This window comes from Heterocephalus glaber, unplaced genomic scaffold, assembly GCF_053883595.1.
Source record: "Heterocephalus glaber isolate CG9 unplaced genomic scaffold, H.glaber_assembly_v1.0 deba00001737, whole genome shotgun sequence".
Lineage (NCBI taxonomy): Eukaryota > Metazoa > Chordata > Mammalia > Rodentia > Bathyergidae > Heterocephalus > Heterocephalus glaber.
The window spans coordinates 1,275,315-1,301,135 of record NW_028258445.1 but is presented as its reverse complement, the minus strand read 5'-3'; the positions used below and the strand labels follow the sequence as shown (position 1 = coordinate 1,301,135).

The 25,821-nt window shown below is 40.0% G+C and overlaps 1 protein-coding gene across 7 annotated transcripts in view; it reads left to right on the top strand.

Annotated features, from left to right (window-relative positions):
• The first annotated feature begins 464 nt into the window (after nucleotides 1–464).
• Nucleotides 465–25,821, top strand: part of Gria2 (glutamate ionotropic receptor AMPA type subunit 2) — a 122,467-nt gene continuing 97,110 nt past the window's right edge. For 6 of the 7 annotated variants that reach the window (XR_002390491.2, XM_013067002.3, XM_004868540.4 and 3 more), the window contains exons 1-2: nucleotides 465–854; nucleotides 1,064–1,204. Coding sequence is in view for 6 of the 7 variants with exons in the window: in XM_013067002.3 (XP_012922456.1) it covers nucleotides 767–854; nucleotides 1,064–1,204 (229 nt within the window). In the remaining variant the exon portion in view is untranslated. Of the gene's footprint in view, nucleotides 855–1,063; nucleotides 1,205–17,713; nucleotides 17,829–25,821 lie in introns of those variants that run through there. The other variant, XM_087200311.1, reaches the window with a different exon arrangement.

The following is a 25,821-nucleotide window of genomic DNA, read 5'->3' as shown; positions in this document are numbered from 1 at the left end:
CCTCAGTGGCCACGGCGGCGCGCTGCTCCCCAGCTCTCAGGGCTTCGGTCCGCGAGGCAGTCGGGGTCTCCGGGGCCGGGCGCTGGGCTCGGTGCTTTCCGGGGGCAGCGCCTCAGTGGGGCACGGACGCGGCCCGAGCAGCCCCAGGGCGGCCGGAAGTCAGCTCGGCAGCGCCGCCGCGCGGGACCCCGGAGCCCAGCCGAGCGCGGAGCTGTCCGCGGTGCTGACGGCGGTGGAGAGGGAGAGAGAGAGAGAGAGAGAGAGAGAGAGAGAGAGAGAGAGAGAGAGAGAGAGAGAGAGAGAGAGAGAGAGAGAGAGAGAGAGGGAGAGACAGGGGGGAGGGAGAGAGAGAGAGAGAGGGAGGGAGAGGAGAGCGAGCGGGGGCGGGCGGGGACTGGACGCGGGGCCGGGTGGGCTCCGCGCTCCCGACGCCGCCGGGCCGTGGGTGCGGGGCCCCGCGGAGGGGGCGGGACGCGCACGCGCCGGGCCCTGGCTGTGCGCGCTCGCGTGAGGGGGAGGGAGGCGCGGGTGCGAGCGCATGGGAGGCGCCCAGCATCCCGAGCCGGGCACTGGTCGCGGCGGCGCTGGGAGCTGCACGGCGGGCTCCGCACGGCAAGGGCTCCGCACTGAGCTTCTGCCTGCTCCGGGCTGGGTGCCGCCCGCGCCCGGCACGCGGAGGTGTAGCTGGCGGAGCCGCGCGGCCGCAGAGGACAGGACGAGAGGAGAGGTATAGGCGACACCGGGCGGCCGCTCGCTCCCCTCGGAGATGCGAAGGATTATGCATATTTCTGCCCTGCTCCCTCCGGTTCTGTGGGGACTGATCTTCGGGGCTTCCGCTAACAGCATCCAGATCGGTAGGTGCCCGCGGGCTCCCGGCCGTGCGCCACTCGGGCTCGTCTTTGTTTGCCGCGCACGGACGGATTCACGTCCTGTAGACCTGGGTCGGGCTGCGACCGCGCTCGGGTGCCGCCGCCTGGACCGGGAGGGCGCGGGGCGCGGGGCGCGGGGCGCGGGGCGAGGCCGGGCCCCTGACCGCCCCGTCCCGTCCCGCGTGTGTCCGCAGGCGGGCTGTTCCCGAGGGGCGCCGACCAGGAGTACAGCGCGTTCCGCGTGGGCATGGTGCAGTTCTCCACGTCGGAGTTCAGGCTGACGCCCCACATTGACAACCTGGAGGTGGCCAACAGCTTCGCCGTCACCAACGCCTGTGAGTAATGACTGTTCCCGGCCGGGCGCGCGGAGCGGGGTGCGTGTGCGCGCGTGTGTGTGCGTGTGTGTGCGCGTGCTGGGAACTGGCGTGGGTGCGCAGGCGGGCGGGGCGGGGCGCTGGGAGCGGCGGCCGGTTACGTAAAGGAACGGACGGAACGAACGGAAGGGAACAAACGGCGCCCACGGAGTGGGCTCGGCGGCGGCCGGCGGGCTCGGCCATCTTGGGCTCAGGCGGCCTCGGGGCTCGCGGGGCTCCGTCTGCTTGCGCTGCCCTAGGGCGAGGGCGGAAAACGCGGCGGAGCCCCCGGAGGCCGGGACTGCGGGGCGCGCGGGCGGAGAGGGCTGCACACGCCGGGCCGAGCCCGCAGACCCGCGCAGCGCTCTCGCCCGGCCCGCCTGCCGCCGGATCAGCGCCCGCCCCTGGCTCCCTGGACGCGTCCGCGTCCCGAGCCCTCAGCTGGACGTGCGGATGTTGCGGATGTGTTGAGGCTCAGAGCACCGCGTCTCCTGGGGAGGCCAGGCGCGGGCGCGCGGGCTTGCAGGTACTCGCAGCTCCGCCTTGGAAAGCGCAGCCCGGGAAGCTCATCGGTGCTGAAATAACGAGGCGCTCACTGGGAAGATGACCGATGTGACCGACCGGCCGCTCACCAAAGTGCATACTCTTCCATGCCAGGAAGTGTTGAATCACGGTGCTGAGCTTTATAAAAATCAAAGATGGTGGTTTATGTTAGGGTCGATTTTGATCTTCGATCTCCACATTTTTGAATTTTTTCCCCGAAAGGTCAGTTTTATTCAAGTAAGAGCTATGGCCAGAATATACATATATTAAACACATTAAACTCTATTGATTTTTCACAGAATCCGTGCATTCACGTAATATGCACATAGATTTCATTTATTTAAAAATAGCTTCGCAATTTAATGCATTTGACCACAGTTCTGAGAAGGTATATCAAAATTTCATTTACAGATTTTATTTTCTTCAGAAAGAGAAGCTGAAATAAAAAGGTTTTCCCATGTCTTCGTGTCCTGCAATTGCACTTTCATGGATTATTATTCTAGGACACTAACACAAATTAGTTGGAGGAACCAAATGCACTTCACAGGTGCCAGCATCGAATTCAGAATCTCAGCATTTCCAGTTCCTAGGTTATAAACAATCTTACTGATGGCTGCAGAGAGCCAGGGGGAATTTTCTGGAGTTGATATTGTATTGAGCAGATCACTTCATGGTTGTGTTACTCAGTTTCTTTACTCATTCAGGAATTTCAAATATATGAAATGGCAATGATATATTTTGTGACCCTCTTCTTTTTTTTCTGGCCCTCCCTCTTTCCCTCCCTCTCCTTGCCTTCCTTCCTTCCTTTCTTTTGCCCTGAAAAGAAACTGTAAAATTAGTTTTACCTCTTTAGGGGGGGTTATATGAATTACCACCACCACAAAAATCAACCATCGAGAAATGGATGGAATCTCCAATATCAAATTTGTCAAGATGATCTTGACTATTTAATTCCTGCTCAAGGCTTTTCTCAGTGCCGTATCCTTTGTTTCTTTGCCGTTTTAGGGCAGTTCATGATTCATTTTAGGTAAAATGAAAGTAACAGCATCAAGTAAGTTGACAGCTAAGACCAAAGCATCTTTTCCTCACTTCCTCCAGAAATACAGGGAATTTTACTCTAGTTCCATTGCTAAGTAGTTTGTATCATCATTCCATGCTCATAAGGTATCTTGTTCTTCATTTTAGTTAAGCTATACAATCCCACAAGGTTAAACTTACATACCAAGAAAAGTGCAGTTTTATAGTTTAATGATAGTTTCAACATAACACAGGTGTTTGCCTGCTAATTTAATTTTATTCCTGTGATAGGAAAGCTTATTTAGGTATGTTGTGGTTGGCATGGAGCAAAAGATCCAAGGAGATCTGCTGAATGGGTTAAGGGTTTGCAAATGAAATAAGGTAATTCTAGTCTGAGCCAGGTAAAATGACTCCATGCACAGCCCCAAGCTCCCACACCCTTGTTTTTCAGAGTCACTGTGGGACAGTCAAAGTGCCTGCCTGTTCCCTTTAGTTTCCATGAATACCTGTGGGAAGAAAGATGGATTTTCAGGGTCTGGCCTTCATTTCTTTCACTGTCTTTTTTCTTTCTCCCTCCCATCATTCCTTCTTTCCTCCTTCCCTGTCTAACTAGAAATAGTATTAAGGTTTGGTTTTTTTTCTCTGTTGTTCAAAGCTCCCATCATGAGGAAATGGAAAGGGGTTAAAATTGGGGAAAAGAGAGATGAGAATCTGTCTAGCCATTGAAACCCTTGGTGGACCCCAAGAATCATGCATTTACTCATTCCTTCATTTGTTCATTCCTGCAGTAAATATTTATTGAGTGCCCTCTGGTAGTCAGAGAATAAATGAACGGTTTCCCCCTCATTTCCACTCTTTACCCCTTCTCCACTCATGTTTTTCTGACCCTTTTCCTCTGTGCTCTAATAATTTTGTGTTTTTGGTGAAAAGGAGAAAGGAGTTGGAGACGGAAGGGCCTCATCACCTAACAATCTCTGTCTTGCCCCAGGTCATGCGCAGGTATGTTAGGTAAGGTGGGCACAGGGCACCTGAAGAGGGAAGAGGGCCACTCAGGCTGTTTCATCCTTCATGGGCACGGAATGCTCTCTCCCTCGCTCAGGAGATGAAATTGGACTCTGACTCCCCGGTGCTGGCATCTGCACTGAGGGGTGCTGAGGGTGCAGTATGTGCCCTACACCCAGGAAGTCTAGAGAGGGAGAAAACCTACCTTCCCATGCTGGTTATGATTCCCACTTGCCTCAGCTCAGCCCTCCATCTGCAGGGCCTGAGGTACCATGCTGGGTAGTTGGCAGGGGCGTCCGTCAAAGGGAGCTGGATGCTTGAGCCTGTCTTGTCCAAGAACTTTAATATGAGAGTGTGTAGGTGTTCTAGCAGTTCTTGAACACAAGCAATTTATTACAGCAATTAAAAATGTGAATTTTATGAAAATAATAAATCTGTTATTGGCGTTGGTGCATAGATCACTTAGGACCACCAACTGGAGATTTCAGGAAAATGCATACCATTTTCAACTTCTGAATAATTTTAGTAAACTTTAATGCTGTAAGAGTTGTGAACATGAGTGTTGCTCTCATAGGATTTGAGGATAAAAATATTAAATATTGAACTTTTCAAAATCTTCTGTTCCTAATTTTTTTGTTGAATGACAAAAAGCTATTAGTCTAGATAGCAATAATTTAACAACTTCATATTTAAATTCCATAAAAGGAAATAAGTTATAAAATATGAAATTTAAAGAAACAGCAAAAAAGAAATCTACTTTTTCTCTAAGCCAGCAGATGGAGATGTTGGAAAAAATATTGTTTTTCATAGAACTGTTGCACACACTGATTGTCTTTCAAAACATTGTACACAAAGTTAGAGAAACTAAAAATCATAAATGGCATCTAATTTGAAGAAATTCAGTTAAAATACTATGTTTCAAAAATAACTTTCAATGTAATTCTCATAAATTTGGTTTATAAAGATATCTAGGCTCTGAAGAGATTATAAATACTCAAAAGAAAAAATTCTAAAATTAATTTTTTGAGGTTTTAAATCTTGATTCCCTAGGTATCATTTTTGAAATATATTTCTTACCATTGAATTTTTGTCATGAATTACTGAGATGGTTTATCAAGTTATTTGATATTTGCTAAGCCTTTATTGCACTTTACAAGAGTGGAATTCTGTGTGTGATATAAATAGTTTAGAGATTGCCTGGGGCATTGCATTTGGTCATTTTTCTTGAGTTATATACTAAAAATTAGAATTGCTGGCTTTAATATATAAAAATTGCTTGAAACCAAAATCAAATTGGACATTATTAGGCAAGGCTAAGACTTCCTGGTTTGAAAGAAGAATGAATGCAAGTAGGACGTGATACTCTACAATCTGGTGTTATAAACATTCAGTTACATTCAATTAGAGATTTAGAAGAAAAAATACATCTTTGGGTATCGGACTAATAATTTGTTATTGGATTATTTGTAGTTAAGCTTTTATTCTTCACTTATCACAAAAGAATTTCAAGGAAAGGAGGAATACACTAGTTAGAAATCAAAGAGTATCACTGGTTAAAACAGTCCGGTACAGGGTGAGTGAAACTACGGGTGTGAGTGAAAATGAATGATGAAACTGTGAAAGCCTGAATTAGGAAGACCGGGTCTCCATGAGACTACTATGCAAGTCTCGCACACCTGATTCTGCTGACGGAGGAGGCCCTGAGCATGTCCTGTCACAGCAGCCTGCAGCGCTGTGGGCATCCTGCTGGCAGGACAACAAGCCAGCGCTGACCCACACGGATCTTGCATTCTCACAGGATGTCTTCAATAACTTTGTAAACTCTCAAACTTCTTCAGACCTTGAAAATTCTAAGAAAGGCTGAGGAAAGGACAATTGATTCCTAACTACTCCAGCATGTTTTGCTGTGTAACTGCTTTCAGAAAGTGTGTTTTTCCTTTTCTCTCCTCTTCCCTCTCTTTCTCTTTGTTTCAAAAAAGTCCGCAAATGGACTTAGGCTGCAAAGTACATGCTACTACAGGAAATAAAATCAAAATTGCAGTAGGGAACTATATTTTGTGTGGAAAAACTATTGTAAGGGAGCAGAGGGTACATTCCAGTAAAAGGTAATATCTTGTGTTAGTTTTAAACATTTGATAGGGATGCTAATGAGCTCCCAGTGAATTGTACTTCTTTTCTTTTGAAACTGCATTGTCCTGAAGATAGGCCAAATTCCATTATAGTATCAACTCTTCTCTTATGGCAACTGTTAAATCAGCATTTCTGAGGTCTTTAGTGATCTAAATAAGTGCCAGACCTCATAGAGGGCTCTACTTCTTCAGCACAGTTGGAAAACAACTTACTGAACTCAAAGTTACAATTTCAAAATCATCATGATTAAAAAACTTTAAACATCAGTGTTTTTCAAGACAGCTTTTACTAATTTGAAAAAAAAGAATGTTGATCTCGCAGTAGATTTGTTGTTTTCCTATGCAATTTAAAAATATTTTACTATATTTGATAATTTTGTTTTGTAAATGGGAACATTTAAATCTTAACAAGGAGAATACATGATAAGGAGTTTGTTTCTTTGTGAAGCAAGTTCTCGCTGTGTAGTTCAGGCTGGCCTTGAGCTCACTTTATAGCCCAGGCTGGCCTTGAACTCCTGATTGACCTCCTGACTTGGCCTCCCCAGTGCTGGGACTACAGGTGTGCACCACCCCCAACCCTTTAAGGAGAATGTAAAACATGGTCTTTTTGAGGGCAAAACCAAGCTGCTGTTGACTTTATGTCTTCCACAAAACCTTGCTAAGTTCCCAGCACATGGAGGCACTATATAATTACTCTACTATTAAACGTATTTATTTTAATAGTAGGCTTTTTGTCATGCAGTTTTATTTTTTTAAGTCAGAGTTTTGCCTCTGTTGTATATTTCAGTGTCAAAACCAACTATCTACTTGGGATCTACCTCAAATCCTATTTAGAGGAAGGAATCATGTTTATTTTTTATTGTCATCTACTAGCTAGTTACATTCAGAGGTATCTTTCCCTGTAAACCACATTTATAGATTGTAAAATGATCTGCTGACTACATGCACAGTACACATTTGAGAAGTCTATAAATGCTGATGATAAGGATGATGTGCAAGCAGCATTGCAGAAGTTTCAAAAGCTAGACTCTAGAATGAGGACGCTGACACCATGGGTCTTGCTCAGCTTCTACTTTAAGATTACATTTTCCTGGAATGGAACTACACATGTTCTTTGAATGGCTAAACATTATCTTAGTAAGTCCCTCCCTGCCCCAGCCTGGATATTGTACACCGTAATTTTCTACATTAATTTGTGTGTGTGTGTGTGTCTGTGTGTAGGACTGGACATTGAACCTGGTCTACTGAGCTACACATCCCCAGTCTTTTTAGATGTTTAATTTTAGACACAGTCTCACTAAGTTGCTTAATTACCTGGGATGGGTTCAGACTTCACAACGTTTTGCCTCAGCCTACCAAGTGCTGGGATTACAGGTGTGCACTACCACACCTGTATTAATTCCTTTAGAGTAAATTTTGTATAAAACATACAGAATTAAGAAATATTGTCTTTACTTTTAGAGGGTATCTGAAAATGAGGTGCGTATGGACCTCGTTTCTTACTGTGCCCCACTCGCTCTGTTTGCATCGATGTATAATCAGTTTGTGTGTGTGCCATTATTTTGGTGTGTATGCCTGAAGTCTAGATTTATTGTCCAATAATTTTGCTTTATCTTCTTTGCATTCTATTGATAACTTTTTTGGGAGGTAAAACAACTTGTTATTGTATTTTTTTTTTTACAGATTAACATATTATTGGAAAAGTAGTCCAAAATGTTTACCATTACTTTATATCCTAAAGACAATTTTAAAGTTTAGAGTAGTGAAATATACAGTTGTTTTCAGCTGAAAAATCCAAATAGGTTTGGGAGATACTTCATCCTACAGAAAGAATTTATGAGTTGACTGTTTCTCAGATGGCTATTTTCATCTCTTCACATTTCTCAAATGACATGCGTACTTTTTGGTTTTACTTCTTGGATTATTCTTAAGACTTTTACTTTATGGGTTGTATATAGTTTATCACTATACTATGTTAATATCTCCATTTTTATGACTATTTCAGCATGTAAAGTATGAACACAAATTGGGTTGAATTAAGAAATGACCTACAGCTGTGGATGTAGCTCAGTGGCGCCACACCTGCTTCGCAAGTGTAAGGTCCTGAGTTTGATCCCTGGTACCACACACAAAAAAGAAATGACCTGCATTTTAGTTTGCCCATTGTAGTATGAACAAGGTATTCTATTTCTTTGAATCTTATTTTTCCCTTCATATAATAAACACTACAGTATTGTTTTATGGTCCTGATAACTTTGTGAGTTTTAGACAATGTAAATATTTTAATGTAATTTTTCTTAATACTCAAATTATATTGATATAAGTGAGAGAAATATGTTTATGCAAACTGAATATATTTTAGGAATGTTAAAATATAGTGGAATATCATCTGGGTCTTTATCTCTGTAATAGAATATAGACTTGTCACTCATTCCCAACTTCAGCATACGTTTAATTGAAACTCATATACTTCTCAGCCCATAAACATTTTGCAGCTGATATTGGATGTCCACATTAAAACACAGCTATGTTTTGGATTTAGGGTTCATTTCACAATTACTCTAGTATTAATTCTCAGGCTCTTACTGTAAGAATTTTTCAGCAGTTTGATTATATGCATTTTATTTCTTATGCAGGAGTAGGAAGAGAGATATATATATATATATATATATATATATATATATATATATATAAATATTCTCGGAGTTTTCAGAGTAAGAAAAAATATTTTTTCTCACTGTGGATTGAAATTACCAGATGCCTTGAAGTAAGGAGGAGAGACCGTGGAGGAACATAAATCGTCCAAGGAAGCATTGTAACTTGTACACGAGGCAGGGCTGCTGGAAGTTCAAGCTGGGAATTCTTTCTCTCTCTTCCTCTTCCTCCTCCGCTCCCTCCTTCCCTCCTGATGACTCTTTCCTCCCTTCATCCCCTTTCATCTTCTCTTTGACTTGCTCTTTCTGTTATCTAGCACATCAGCGACTACTCTTCTGTATTAGCATTGAGCTGTTATAAAAGAGTGGATTCTTATCATAATATTAGTTTTAACACATTTTAGAATATATTTATTATTTCTAGATGTATGTAAGAAGGAATGGAGACAATATGCACACTTCTTAGGTGAAAAGAATAATTGGAGGTACTTTATCCTTCTGGGCTGATAAAAAACGGCTTCTTGAAAATTACAAGCCAAACAATAACAGAAAAGTTTTGGAAAACATCACATATGAAAACAATACAGAACAGACTAGGACACTGAGTTTCATGGGGAGCATGACCCATTTGCCATAGTCTTTCTTGGAGTCCCTGAGACCTGGCAGCCGCTTCTACAACTGATCGATGGGCTTCTCTGTGAACAGAGGTCTGTTTGCCTGTTTCTCATCTGGTTCAAGGTTTGGAAGGTTTAAAAAATGTTTTCAAATAATTACTTGCCCCACGATTACTTGCTTTGGGAAACAGAGAGATGGGAACAGGAACGTTGTCATTGATAATGAATGAAAATAAAGATGGCCTGCACATGAGCTAAAATATTTTGTAATTTAAAGATTACTCAAGTCTCATATTGTGTTGACTCTCGTTATTTGGATGCTGTCCCATGTTGCAGCTAACACCAGTCACATGAACTCTTTAATGTAATGTAGTAAGAATTTGGGTCAAAACAATTTTGCTGAACAAATCTATATGTTTATGGGAAAAGTTATATCACTGACTTTGGACTTGAGCCTGAAGTGGAATAGACTGGATATAAGTAAAATGCTTATTTCCTGAATGCTCCTAGTATACATGTTGTCTGTATGCAGGAATTACTTATCTGAGGATTTCCTCTTTCTTTCTTTCTTAGACTTTAGTGCATGTCCGTTCAATGAGCGTCATTTCAGTAATGTTCAAAGTGACAGGAAGACAACAGGTCTTCCGTAGTGGAGATCATTGATGGCTACACTGGTTTTACAGTAAAAGTAGAAGTCATTAATCTAAGTCCGCTGGGTGATTTTCTCACTGTGCTAGAATATGCTGTGTAGCAATTGTTTTTAGATCATTTATAAATATCGTCCTCTGCCTTGGAACTAGATCTGAAGTAAACTATTAAGCAGACCTAAACTTGTGAAGCAAACAGAAATGATTCCTAATGGGAAAATCGTCATCTTAGGTACTGATTAGAATGCATTGCCGAGAAGCTGCCCAAATGAAGATCTGGTGATGTTAGTCTTCAGAAAGCCAACTGCAGATGTATCAAAAACCAATTTCAATTTTTTTGAGTTATATTTGAAAGTCAAATTTTATGTTGCAATTTTTTTCCTTTTTCTTGTCAAAATCTTTTCAGCTCAGTCTGAACTGGCTTGGACCACAGAACTCATGGCGTAGTTGTTACATGAATTACGTGGATTACTCCGCTTAACTGTGATAAATACTAATTTAGCTTGTCATTGAAGAAGAAAGTTGGAAGTTTTGCAGTGGTAGGTTTTACACTATATTTGAAAATGTTGATGCACATACCTGTTTTGAATGATCTAAGAAACAGTAACACCTTACTAGCAGGTGTCGTAATCTTAAAACAGATTTTACATACTCTAAACCTTGATTCTTACAGGAATTTGAGAATTTCTACTGGAAATTCATGATTATTGGACAAAAGGGATGTAGCTGTACCAAGTAAAAAAATTGTACAAAATAATTAAGATATTTCTTTACAATAATTTGTTAGAACTGTGCGGATCTAGGATAATTGCTACGCTACATGCAGTAATTTTGAATTTAGGTTCCTAACATCTTAATATTTTAGGGCTTAAAACTTATGAGGAAAATAACTCATACCTATGGTAATTTTAAAAGTACTGAAAAAGGAGTATAATAAATATTGGGTCTTTTACCCCAATTCTGCTTCTCGGGGATAATTACCATCAGTGGTTTCCAGATGTGATAGTCTAATATGCATTATTTTATCTCGTTTCATACTTAACATAAATCAAAGTACTTCTTTAATCTGCAGGGCCTGTTCTCCATAGGGATTACACAATAATCTTTTATTCAGCCTCTCTTTTTTGATGCTTGATTTTCTTCTTTCCTATTTTATTATTTTATTTTATTATTATTGGTGGGGATTGAACTCGGCCTTGTACATGCTAAGTGTGTGGTCTAACATTGAGCTACCTCCACAGCCACTGGGCTATTTTAATAACATTTGAAAGTAGGGTTTTAGAATGCATTGTTATGAGTTAAATAACTTACAGACAAATATCTACGCGTAAGATTTTGCTAGCTATTCAAAAAGAAGACATATATCAACTTTTAATCCTTCCTAGAGCATAAGAGCACGTCTGTTTCTGCCTACTCCCATTGGTGGTGGTCAGTGATAAACTTGTAAAAACTTTGCCATTCTAATTACAATTTTTAAATTTACAATGGGCACATATCATTTGGGGTGTGTGTGTGTGTGTGTGTGTGTGTGTGTGTACATGCACGCATGCACAAGCCCATGCACATGCCTGACCATAGTTTTGCCGTTTTCCCTTTGGTCATGGTGTCATTTATTGTGAGTTTATTTATTACTTATGGAGACGTGCACAAAGTAACATGACATGCAACTATTTTATCCAGTTCTCTGGTTTTATAACCTGGCCATGACTTTGCAGAATCATCATCTTAGTTCACAACTTTTACCAATATATAATTGTTAAATTTTACTTATTTAGATTTTTGTCCCTTGCTCAGAAAGGTTTTTTCCACTCAAGCTTTAAGAGAAAGAAACCATCCATGATTTTATTACATATCCATCCTATTCTAGATTCTTGGTTCAAAATAAACTTTTAATGAGTCTGAGTTTATTTGACATGCATACTAAATTAGAGACTCTAGCTTGTAACTTTTCATCATGAAAGGAACCAGTTGTCACAGTATATATCCAAAAACCCATTTCCCTTTATCTATTTGAAATTTTTCAGATTTTTCCTTTTTAAGTACATAGTTCCTCAAGGAGTTAAACAAAGATGGAATTTATCCAGTAAATGAAATAGACAAAATTAAAACTCTATTACAAGCAAATCAATGAAAAAATGCAAGATATTTGTTTTCTGAGCAGTGCTGTTATCATAATTGTGCTTTTGAGCTGTGGAGTCTCAGATCAATAAAGGAGGACGTCAGACTTTGAACATTAACTCAGCCCAGAGGGGTAAATAAAAGATTGCATTAAGGTTTTTTGGCCGATGTCACAGCACTCGTATCACTTAAATAGGCTGTTAGTTTTGCATATTTCTAAACCTATGACAAATTTGAAGTTACGGGTTGTGATTATATTTGTTTTTTGAATATTAAAATTAAAGACCATGGTCCATATACAATAAAGAAAGATCGAGGAACTCATGGCTTTATTAACTAAGACACAGTTTACTCCGTAGTTTGTCTTGAAAACCAGTCATGTGCTCTACCTAAAGCCAAATATCAAGCTATTTATTTCATAAATCTTATTTAAGCTGGAATGCTACATAAAATGCTACTTTCAGTTCATCTTATGATGCAAGACATAAACTGTTTATTTTTTGTCCAGCATCAGGAAAATTTATAAGTCTTTAGCCATTTCATTTTGTCTAATGATGAATTTAACATGGGCTTTATGATAGAGACACAGGTGAGCAAAGGACTTTTAAATGTGTTTTCCAACACTTTGCTTTTTCATAAGAATTAAAGTGGGAAGGGTTTTAACTTTTAATATAACGTATACCAATAAATGTCGTTCAGTTTCTGCAAGGGTGTAGTCATCTTTGTATTTAAGTGCATCTTTTGTGAAACAGAGGAATTTTGTCTGGTTGAAAAACATGAGCTTACATTAGCAGGGGTGCAATAAATTTTTACTAAAATGTTTTACTAAACATTAAAAATTTGGTAATCACTAGCATACTCATATTTCCTCCCAACCTAATAATATTGTTTCAAATGGAAACTCCGATTAGAATAGTCTCCCTAATTATTAGAGTAACATATTAAGGCAGAAAAACTGCAAAACCTCAAAGAAAATAACCTTAATAATTGTACCCCTTAAATAATTACTTGATAATATTTATGTATGTTCTTTTCCAAGCCTCTCTACACTCAGTGTTTTACTTGAACCATTTTTGGATGACATTAAAGCCTTTGCAAGCTAAATTTTCATAGCTTCATAGTATTTATGCAGATAATTCAATTATCTTTAGTTTTAGCATGTTTGAGTTCTTCTCTTATCCATTGTGAAGTATTGCTGCAGATGAAATCTCTTCCACATACAGTGTATGTTTTTCCTCATTTTGGATAACTGAAATTTAATTACTATACACAGGCCATGAATCATTTAGTTAAATGCTTTTCATAAAACCGGAGCTTCATGCCTCCTTGGAATCCTGTCAACAGTGTGTGAACAGTCTTGTCTCTCAGATCCTCAGCATCACAGTTATAATTTCAAAATGTCCTTAGGTATTTGACAGTTAAAAATATCCTCTTTTGTATAAATGCTTCCTGTTCATTACTACACATTTGCATTGTTCATAAATAATTTATTGAGGGCTTTTGCCTAGTTTTCATTGTCACCTTGGCATTTTTTCCCACTGGGTTGTATGAGTTTATTTATTCACCATCACCATGGTGGGAGAAGATGGAAAGAAGTAGAGACTTGCACATCTCACAGCTCAGTGCTTCTGCCTGGCTGGGTCCATGCATGTCAGCCAATCTGTCGCTGACTTAAGGACTTGGCCACTCAACTTCACACAAGGCGAGACTGGGCCTCCTGTGTTCAGCATGGGAGACTGTATGTGGATGAGTAGCAGCAGCGCCACAAAAGTATTAGTCTCTGCAAATCAACTCCTGTCTCATTACTTGCCCTAATTCACTGTTTTCCTTCAGTTTTGCACAGGATTATTTTTTAAAATTATCGCTGCATATTTTATTTATTCTGGAAAAATTTCCCTCCAATATAACTGCAGAAGGTTGAACCTAGACCCATAGCTCTCTCCACATACTAAATTAAAATAAAAATAGATCAAAGGCCTAAACATTAGAACAGAAACACTTAATGTGCTGGAAGACAAAATAGGTAAAATTCTTAAAGATGCAGGTATAGGCAAAATCTTTCTGAGAAAAATCCTGGTTGCACAAGAAATAAAACCAACATTTAAAAACTTTGAATAATACAGAAAAATGGAGTAAAAACCAACTTGCCTCTGCCTACTCTAGTGGTTGTGTAATTATGCTGTTAAGTTTATTGCTCCTATTGTTTTTATTATAATTAGTAATAAAAAGTTGAAAGTATTTTGACAGTCATAGATGTCTTTCAGCTGCGTAGTTTATTAATAACGTTTCTGAGATTTCCAAGTCAAATTTGAGAATATTTATATTCTGCATTTACTTTATCCTAAAAGCTGAAAAATCAGTATTATGTGCACAATTTTGTATGATGAGATGACCATACTTCAGAGCCAAGCACCATGCTGTGATTGAGTTGTCGAGTTTACTACTGCTTTTCTTTTCTGATATTTGAAATTGACAAATACCTTCAGGCGGCTTTAACACATTTGCAGCTCTTCTTCTCTTGTTTCTAAGACACTAATGTGTGTGTCTATAATTTTAACATGCCCCCTCACCCGGGGGGGTAAAGTATGAGCACCTCCTTCATGAGCTACCGTTTTCCATCTTGCTGATTTATCCCACTGTTCAGAACTGTGTACATTTTTCAAGATCAATTATATTCTAATTTGGAGAAGTTGATTTAAAGTTCAATTCCATTTTCCACACAGATTTGAAAAAAAATCTTTTGGGATTTCTGTTCATTTTGTTTCCATTTGATGGGTGATTTTAAGTCATATGGAAGTCATTGTCCTCTTCTGCTAATGTGTCCTTCCTCCACATTGTGGAGCGCACCCGACTGGAGTTGCTCTTTCTCTGCACTTTGAAATCAGTATCCTCTGTCACACAACAGAGCTCCTGTCAGCTTAGAATTCCTCTTCACTCTTGATTTGGAGCCTCTATTCCTGAACATGTTGATTTTGATTTCCTTGATTCCCATTCTGATCCCCCCCACCCCCAGTCTTATGCTAGGAAAAAGTAGTTGGCAGTAAATGTTTCTTGCTTATATGTACTTGAAAGTTTCTACTATTGTCTCATGTGATTTTAGGGTTTATTCGATATTGATTTCTACATTAAAAGTTACATTTTCTTGGAAATTGGAAGGAATTATGCACTTCCCTTTCATTATCGGAGGTTGTTTGGACAGCCTGATTCTTCTTCCTTTCTTTCTGGAAACTCCCAAGATCTTTCTTATCTTTAACTTCCTAAAATTTTGTAGTGATGATCTAGATGGGAAATTTTTTTTATTCACTCTACAGTGCCCTATTTGATCTCAGATCTCGTAAGATCTGAGAAATAGTTCATAATTATTATGTAGAGAATTTGTCCTTTTCTATTTTCTTCATTGTTTCTTTTGATTATTATTTTTCTAGTTGACTTTTGTCTTTCTTATTTATAATGTATTTAATGTAACATAAATGTTTGGATATAGACATATATCAAATTTTTTTGGTTATACTATTTTTTTAGTACTGTATTATGCCTTAATACTGTAATGAAGCAAAATAAATTAGACAGCATTTACTTGTTTGGCCATGTGGAGTGTCTAGCCAATTCTAAAATTCCCTTGAATAGTTGTATGTCATAATGCTTAACCAAACTTTACTTTGGCCTTTCCTAGCCATTAATACATGGCTGTTGGAAATACAGCTGTCATAGAGTTTTAGAAATCACTAGAAAATTGCTAGAAGAAGATAAACTTGCTTCTAAGTGATAAAGATGCTAAAAGCAATGAGTATTAAGAGAAATAGATGATCAAAGATGTAAGCAGTGAAATAAATATTGAGGATATTTGGTTTTTACTTTCCATCCACATTAGCAATTCTAATTTCCTCCTTGTAGCCCTTTTTCTTCTATTTAAAGTTATTTTTTCCTGTCCTCTTTGTAACAGTTCTGTAAATTTATCCTCACAACTTTTGTCTTTGCTGTCTCTTATCACTCAGTCTGTGTATTGGCAACATATTCAAAAGGAAAAATTTAAATAATTGACAGAAGAAACACAGTCATAGAATTTAGGGATTTCATTTCTTACTGTCAACTTTTCTTACCCTCTACCTGGCTGATGATGGAGGATCTCTCTAATCTCAGAAAATGAAGCTTGTGTAAGTGATAACCACATAAATGATACATTATTGACTGAGGAGAAGTACAGTTCATGAAGTAATGTTTTCTGAAGTATTTCCGACAGACTGATGCATATGCTTTCTGGTGATAGAGTTACTGGTGACATTCCGAGTCTCATATACACTTGTTCAAACATATTTAACACTCTTTCCTGAAACAACCTCCAGTGGATTCTTGTTTAAAGTTTCCCCAACGTTTAGTTAACTAATCCTGTGCCATTGCTCCTGGGGAAACTATTAAGTTACTGTGAGCAACTTTTGAAACATTTTCTCCAAGCCGTCAATCCATGACCTTGTTCATGTATGTTTCTGTTCAGACACCTTGTTTCATAGGCATTGTTGACTCATTCACACCAACCTCATGGCCCTGTAGCTGCGACCCATGTATTTTTTCAGTAATGTGCATCACAACCTTCTGCTTCAGAACAATAGACAGCACTTTGGCTCTGGGCTTGGTGATTCTTTCAGACAGCGAAATCACCAGTAAAGAGTTTGGGAAACAAAAACAAGGACAATTACCTCAGCGCCAATAGGCTCCCAGTAGCAACCCGTGTACAGTGTGGGAGCTGAGGAAAGACAGCAGAGGACCACCTTGGCCCCCTTCACTAGGGAAGGTGTGCAGGATTCAGTTTCTTGTTGCTCTGCTTGTGTCCATTAATGACTGTCCAAATATAGAAATGCTGACTGTGGGGTCACAAATAAACGTTAGTGAGCAAACTTGTGAATAAGGAAGACCATTTGTATTTTATTTAAGCCAGTTCTGGCCATTCAAATAGGTTAATTTTAGTAATCTGGTAGAGTTTAAAGGATTTCACCTTGCTTTGAAATATTTGTGCTCAAAAACCACTTTGGATTTGGATCTGAATCAGAATTTAAACCCTGGAAGAAATGGAAAGGAAATTAAAATCTTTACCATCACACACTCAAAGTCACCACGGTACAGTAGAAGGATGAAGCATTGTACTTTATTTTTATTTTATTTAGTGAACGTCCCCTACATGAGAAATGTCTCTAAGGTGCTTTAGCACGGAAACATGTCGAGGTCCGTTGGGGCTGCTCAGCAGTACCACCCGTGAGTGGTGTTGTCCTAGTCTGGTTCTTTCTTTCCTGCTTTACTTTCAGCTGCCTTCCAACCAGGAGCGGGAGAGCAGCAAGGAGCAGGTAGAACTGCCAGGTGTGCGGGTGGCTCTGTGGGGGTCCGGGCGTGGTGCTCCCCTCACCAGACCGGGAGTTGAGATGGGATCAGTTGTTGTCTACACGCTGCAGAAATCCAGTTCTCATCCTGTCTCCCGTGAGGAACGGTGCCAAACCCCACGAAGATGGTGGATAAGAAGACCAGAGAGATGTGCCCTTCATGGAAACCCTCGCGGGAGTGGCCGGGTCAGTGACCTGACCTTCAGCCAGCAGACAGTGAGAGAGCCAGAGGTGGGACTCGTGCTTGAAGCGAACGGGCGGGGTTCAGGGCAGGAAGTAGCGAAGGTGCGGGATTAGAAAGACTCCTGGAGGGCTCAGCTCTGAGGGCCGGCCGGTGAGAACCAGCTGACAGCTGAGGGTCGGAGGAGCAGAGCTTTTTTTGGCGGCGGGAACAGGAAATACCGAGCGCTGGAATGAAGGAGCACTGTTGTGCTGCGGTGAGTGACAGGAAGAAAGGCAGTGGTGAGAGGCCTGAGAGAGCAGAGCCACAGCGGGAGCAGAGCAGGCAGAGAGGTGAGCGGAGGCAGACGCGCGGTGCTCTAAGCCCGGGTTAGCAGCCTGTGTTTCGATTTATGTAAATTCAAGATCTGCATGTATTTCAGACAAAAAGGTAAAAAATAGACCGATAGAAAGATCTGAGCTCTTTTAACTTCTTAGTGTCATCAAAGCAGATGTCGGCAAAAATATTCAGTGTGGAGAAGCAAAAACAATTTCCAGACTCACAAAATCACCTCAGGATGACAGCATATATTCTGTTGCTTGGATTTCGGTTTCCCTTATAGTTTCGGCAGACAGAACATGGTCTGAGCAGCCCTGTAGAAGGTCTTCAAGAGCAGCAAATAATTGTTATGTTTACAACGCTGTAAAATCTGCTGTATCATGAGTTGCCCTAAAGACACGAGGCAGCTGATACTAGAGTTAAACTGGAACTCACAGCCTTCAAAGTTTGTCCCTTGCTTGGTGCTGAAACTCTTTTCTGAACAATGAATCATCAGGCCTGGCCTGGGAGGCCCCACTTCCTGCTGGGCTCTGGAGGCACAGGACAGGTGAGGGGTGAGGATTTGTGACCACGTCACCCGCTACGTGAGCAGTCTCCATTCTGAAGGTCGGATGGAGAGGAATCTGACCTTTATCTGATCATCTTCAGACCTGTGTGCACTGCCCACGTAACATATACAAGGCAGATTCTCAGGTTCGAAATGTTTGCGTTTTGCCCAATTCATTTGTCTGAAGAGGAAAGCAGACATCTAGGGACAGTGAGTGGGGTGTTTGCACACACAGCGATGACAGGAAGTGGCTGCTTTAAATACGCAGAGTCCTGAGCGGGGCTGCACACCCTCGAGTATCTCCACAGTCAACAGCTGTTTTTATTTGCGGGCAGAAATTGAGGTGGCACTGTGTACTTACTTTGGGGTTTGTTGATGCTGTCCAGTTCAATCTTTGTCCGCAGAGTGGACTTTAACTTCCTTGTGAAAGAACCTTGTGCTTGTATTTTCTCCTTATCCAGGTGATAATAGACTTGAAGTTTGTGTCACTCAGAGGAGTAGGGTCCAAGTGGAGGACAGGTGCCTTCATTCTTCTCTCTGATTCCTTAGGATAGCTGTGTTTTCTGCATGGGTTTAGAACATCTTTTGAGGAAACTGCTAAATCCTAATATCTTAATTACAAGATTAAAGGAAGCTTCCTCATATTGTTAGAAATGTGCATGAAATGAAATCTAACCATAAGATATCAGAGCCTTGGGACTTCAGGATGGACACCATGCTAATAAGAAAGGCAGTAAAGTACCAGTCTTTCGGGCATGGTTTCTAGGAAGAAAGATGTCACGATAAACCATTTCATCACAGAATAACTCTTCTTGCCAAGAAGTGTGCCCTATGTCTGACTAAATTTATTCCTGCTGTAATTTAACTTCCTTTCTTTCAGCCAACTCTCTAAAAAACAGACAACAGAGGTCTCTGCTTCCTCAAGAGGATTCTGTAGAATTGCAGGCAGTGAATAAACCATATTTTCTTTGTAGAAAGGAACGTGCCTCTTACTTCTCATGCAACACAACTTCATTCCCTGACTTGTTTTTCTCATGATAGACAATCTTATCCCAGTGTTGTCTTATTAAAAGAACAAAGGAACAGTGACCTATGCCTGTAATCTCAGGAGTTGGAAAGCTCAAGGAGGAGAATCAGGAGTTTGAGGCCAGCTTGCTCTGACTCAAAAACAAACAAGCAAACAGAAACACACACACACACACACACACACACACACACACACACTTATCAGGGCAGTAGTAACAATCTCTGGTTAATCTTGATAGTATAAAAAGTATTAAAGACAATTCATTTCCTAGTGAATATGTTCCAATGCTCTGGTATAGTTTTGGAAAACAAATTCATTGTATTGATTTCATGCATTCAATAGACAGTTTGTAATGCATGGTGATTTTTATTTTTTATTATTATTACTGTATTTAGTGAATCTAACTTTGCTACTTACTGTTGTTGCCATCTGATATTGGAGAGGCTAGTCAGCCTTTCTTGGTCTTAATTACTTTATTTGTGAAATTTGAAAAATGTGATATTATCTTTATAAAAATACTTCACTACATACCTGATATATAAGGAGTGCTCAGTAAATGAATTTTTCTTGCTGAGTTTTATTTTTTATAAGTCTTATATGAAATTAACACCTTCATTCATATATGTAACTTAATGTGCACTTTTAATGACATAATTGGGTTACTTCTGTTTCACTTTTACACTTCTGTAGTAACATTGCTGATTCCAACCATAGACTGTAGAATACACATCAGACTGACTGAGTTTGGTTTGCTTTTTACAAATTAAATTTGGAAACTAGTCAGGTTTTACCCTTAAGTGTAAATGAGCTGCTTGTTATATTTTAGAATGGCATATATTGAAATTAAGAAGATGTTTTCTATTTTTAATGTTCTTTATATAGTTTTGTAGAGATTTTTATTTTTGAACTTATGAGCTCATGTTTCTTTACCGAAATATCGAGTAGTTATTATTTTTTGACTGCTTTCAGTGTCTGGGAAAATATGCTTTCCTAATCCCATATAAAATCCTGAGTGTTAATTTTAAATTTTATTTTTAATTTTCTATTTTCATTTTTAATTTCTATATTTAGAGTTGTATAAATGTAACAGAAATCAAAGGCTGCTCTTTTGCAGGGATATTTTGTGTGTTTTCATTTCTTTTCTTTCCGCAGTAGGCAGGGAGGTTTCTCTTGTCTGTCCCTTTGCTCGGCCTTGAGCACATGAGGGAGAACGTCTGTAGCACTTGGGGTTCACAGGGTCACAGGGAGCCACCGTGTAATCAGGACCGCGCTCCCTGGGGACTCCTTGTGCCTACTCTTGTGCCAGGCAGTCTTTGCAAGCAAATCCTGGAGTCACCTTCTTCTGGCAGCCTTACTGTGTTACAGGAAGAGAAGACAAACACACTCCAGAGGTGGAAATGGAACCCAGAGTATCCCCGAATATGCACACTACACGGTTTTAGTAATTGCAGAGATCATCATGATTGATGAAGTTGGGAAATACTCTCGCTTTTTTCTGAAAATGGAAATAGAAGAGGTTGTTATAGCTCGAGGCTCATAAATCAAGCTGCGAACCCAAAAGTGTTTCCAGCGTGTAGAAGGTACTCAGTGGTGGACATGAGGTCCAGGGCATGGACACTGCTGTCTGCGTAGTCGCGTTGAAAGTCACACAGTAGGACTTGTCACCTTAGTGCAGCCATGGGGCTCGGGCCAGCAAAGCCAGCAGGGTCGCTTGAGCTCCTGGCTGAAGGCTTGAATGGGCAGGCCAGGAACATGCAGCTTATGCTAGCCCTGGGGACTGCACAGCTGCTGGAGCTGCCTGGCCTGGGGCTCAGTGATGAGGTGAAGTGGGTGGAGCTTCAAGCCAAGGTGGGGCGCAGGCACACGTGTGTGCCAGGTGGGCTGGGGGAGCAGGACCAAGAAGCAGACAGACGATTTACACTTTTCTGGAGCCAACTGTTAGAGTTGACCCTGGATTATAAAGCAGACATGCATAATGGAGTTGCGAGCCTCAGTGGGAAGTCATTTGGTACTCTGTTATCAAACATACACTTCCCCCAGTTGGTAAATCCTTATTGACATTATTTATTCCTCAACCATAGTACTGACCCTTTATTTCTCTTCTTGTTTCTTTCATTCATGCATATTTTGAGTACCTCTTATTTGCCAGAAACTCTTAAGGGATTAGAGACTCCTCTTAAGGGATTTGTAATCCAAGGAGATACTTTATGCACTTTCCAAGTCATTATAATGTCCCTGTGCACCCCTAAATTGAATGCTGCCCACTCTCCTGTTACTATTTAAGAGTTTAGATGCATCCTCTGACACCAAACTGCAAGTTCCCATCCACCGTGGAGCCCTTCTAGAGCATCCTAGTCCTCATTGTCCTAGTATCTTCAGAACCTCCAAATTGTTTCTGCCGTGGTGTGAAACTGTGGACTTGTGAAAGCTGGAAGAGATTTAGTGATTGTTTAGTTGATGATTTTAACATATGTAGATATCATTTATGGAAAGATGAGGTGACTCAGTTAACAGTGACATTAAGAGTCTAGATTTGTACCTCCAATTTAACAGTCACATGCCTGGCAAAGTGGCCAGGGACAGGAAGTACACACTCAGTGAATGATTCAGTCCTACACTCCACTGTATCTCAGTTTTGTTGGGAATAGTGTTATGTTTAAAACTTGCATTGGATGTCTTGAGCATTGATGCAGAGCTAAGCTCATTATAGATGATGAGAATATATTTAGGCATAATTGTTGTTACAGACCTCTTTCCCATTTTCCACCTACCAAGGAACTTGAACTTGTGAAGGAAAATTACCATGTTAGTATTAAGGCTAATTGCGTTTTTGTCTTCATTTATGGTTCCTGAGCCTTGCTATCAAGCAATGGGCATGCTGGAGCCAGCAGTCTAGTAAAAGTGATTATTGATTGTTTAAATTTCAAAGAACTGGGTGTAGGATATGCAAATATTTTAAAGCTAGCATTATGTAGCCTCCCCTTAAAGTGCAGCTAGGGATTATGTATTTCCGGACTGCCAAGAATTGTTGCATTTCAAAAACCAAAGGCAAATGGCTCCCTTTTGATTAATAGATATTTGTACCTCCAAGCTGCAAGTTGAAGGCACAGCTGCTTCATTACTACATTCCTGGAAAAGAGACACTACTTCACAGAGTGTAAAAATAGAAACATGAAGTTCTATGATATCGTCTAACTGTTTGAATGATCTTATTGGGTTGATATCCATCTGAATACAGATCTTTGGAGGAGACTGAGGCTTGGGCTCGTGACAGGACAGAACACAGCCTGGGGCTCAGGGAGGATGATTATTGCACCCTAGGGTGTAAGGGTGCAGGGTCATTTCTGCTGAGGAAGAAGTAAAGATACAATGAAGGGCCTTGTTTCTTACCTGGGTGATACATGAGTTAAACATCCAGTCTCTCCCTGCTTCTTCATTCTATAGGTTTGAAGATTTCAACGGGTCCCGTCCCTCTAATGTAAGATCTGTGTAAAAGGCAAAGGCCACAAGTGGATAAGAATACATAAAAATACATAAGCAACTCCACCATCAAGTTCAAGCCCAGTGTGAAACCAAGAAGGCAATTTCCTCCCCTAGCAAATGTAACAAATCAAGAGGAGGATATGTTAACCTTGATACACAGTAGCAGTATCTTTACCATATGCATCCACAGAAAATCATCTTCTTCAGGGCAGAGTAAAACTCCCCCTCACTCGACAGCTTCAGGTATGGCACAGTCACCAGAAGTAGTAAGGGAGAGTCTGGCCCATGCTCCAGTTTGTCTTGTCCGGTCTGGTCCTTTATGTTTCCGTCTCATCCCCCAAGTCTTCTTTTAGCAGTACAGGATGAAGAAAGAGAAGTGATAATTTAATGTCTAAATTGCTTGACTCTGGTGCGTTATGGAGCCTATCAAGAAACCTTGACTATCTTCAAATTTTCTATTTGAAATTTATGTTATTTTAAAGAAGGAATGCAGTGAGATGGATGGGGAGAGTCAAACTTGTAGCATTGTGTCAAGAATTATAGAAATGAGAAATGCCATCGAAAATACCTTGAAAAGTATTTACAGCCTTTGTAAATATTTTTTCTGACAGGGTGACTCATTGTAAGAGAAATAGTGTAACACTAGTATCCCAAGAAGGGCAGATCAAAGACAATATGACTCCCAACTAGTGTTTATTTTTATAGAAAATTCTTCTTTTAGCTCCTTTGCTCACTTGTTTTTACAGTTACAGAATAAAAGTTTTCATTGGACTCTGCTCAGTTAAAAATTTCATCTTAAGAGTTATTTTAGTCTTCTATCACTTCATTTGGTTTTAAAATTTTACTTCATTTTCCTTCCTGATGACAGCTTGCTGTTGTGGACTATTAGTGTTGACATGAATGGATTACAAACCAATGAAGATGCATATCTTTCTAATAAAGAATAAGCAGAGATGAATGGCCTTTAAATAATACTGCTAATGGTGAACACTACTATAATAAAATGCCCATTTTGTGAGATTATTTACTGCTTGTAATTTTGGGGACAGAAATTCAGTATAAAATTTATACTCACTTATTTATTCTAACGATTAACACACCAGTAGTAATACTAAGGCAGGATCTTTCTGTACAACTCAGTGATCCTCAAAGAATTGTGTAAAACTCTGGTGATTATTGAGGCCATAGAAGAAGGTTTATGAAATCAAAACTATTTTCATAATAGTGGCACACATCTGAAATCCTAGCACTCTTGGGACCACAAGTTCAAGTCCAGCTGGGGCAACTTACTGACACCTTATCTCACAAAGGATAGGGAGGGGGAAGCTGTGGATTCAGCTCAGCATGAGGCCCTGGGTTCAATCCCCAGTACCACAAAAAATTTCAAGGCATTGTTTAACTTTTCCAGTGTTTGAACATATGTGCATATGATACAAATGCTGCTGCTGGTAGGGATGAGCCCAGATGGTGGTGACAAACTGCACCACTTAGCCACAGTCATCGCTTTGACAAAAACCTCAAAATCATGACAAACATTTTTACTTAGCAATATTATATCATCCCTTCAGTGGACACCTTTCTGTGTCCCATGAAACAGACTGGAAAGTATGCACGGAGTAGGGAGGTGCCACAAGGATGCTCATCGTATGGAGTGATGCGTGGTTGTGTGACCATGTGGTCACGTATCATTTATGTTCTCGACTGACATTTTAATGTTAGAAGCAGTTGACAGATGAGGGCCATTTAACCCAATGAATTGGCCAACAGAGTTTTGAGGAGAACAAAATCACCTGTCACTTCAAGGAAGTATGTGAAAGTATTTGTCCTTAATTCTAAAAGTCATACATTTAAGTTTAAAACAGAATCTTGAACACTTGAGTCTGCCTCTGAGTTCATCTCCTTGCAGATAATTAAAGGCTTCTCAGATGTGATGAGTGGTAACTTTAAGGAAGGCAAAATTTTGATGCTGTGTAACATAATGCGTTGGCATTTGAATGCTCTTCCAATTTCAGAGAATTTAATTTTCCAAATGATCAATGAATACATGAATAATACATGACCTGAAGATCCACCCAAACATAGGATAGACCAGCACATTTTAAAATGTCTAATGAAACTACCACTTGCTGACTCTTCGTATGGTTTCAAAGAATAATATCCACAATTACCTGAAAAAGCTATGAAAATATCATATTTAAGATTACATATCTAAATGAAGACAGATTAATATACCAGCCATAAAAGTAAAATTGAAAAATATGAGAATCCAGCAGCTTTTTAAAAAAGAGATTTGAGGACCTGTTAAACATTCTACACTTCTTATATTTTGGCAATAAAGATTTTTTTAATAGAATATATTAGTAATGTAACTTGTGATGGGTTTATTATGGCTCTTTTAAAATTAACTGATAAAGATATAAAGAGTTGTAATTTTAACATAAAATACAGTAACAGGAATAACTATAATTGATATAACTAAATGCTCTTTTTGGATTCTTGGATAATTTTTAAGGCATTTTACAGCATTCTCATAAAAGAATGACAATCTATGAAGATTTTCTGCTGGCAGAGGTTCAAAGACTGAATAAAGAACAAATGTAATAAAATACCAGAATTTAGAAACACAGAAGTTCAAAGATTTGCGTGATCAATCCTCTGTACCAAAGGAAATTTAAATTACTGTATTTGGTAAAAGTTGGTTATTTAAAGGAATCAAAATTTTTAATAAGAATAGTCTCAGATCATAACCCATAGAATTGATCCAAGCAGAGAAGTCAGTAGCTATTTTAATCTAAAGCAGAAACGAGCTCAATGACCCTTGTTATTACCGTGTGTTTTCCAATGGAAACAGAATTTAACATATGCTGATCAGGGAAGAGGCAAAATCAACATTAGAGAAAAAAATCCTATTTATGTATCCTTGCAAAAGATTTGTTAAATATGAGTAAAA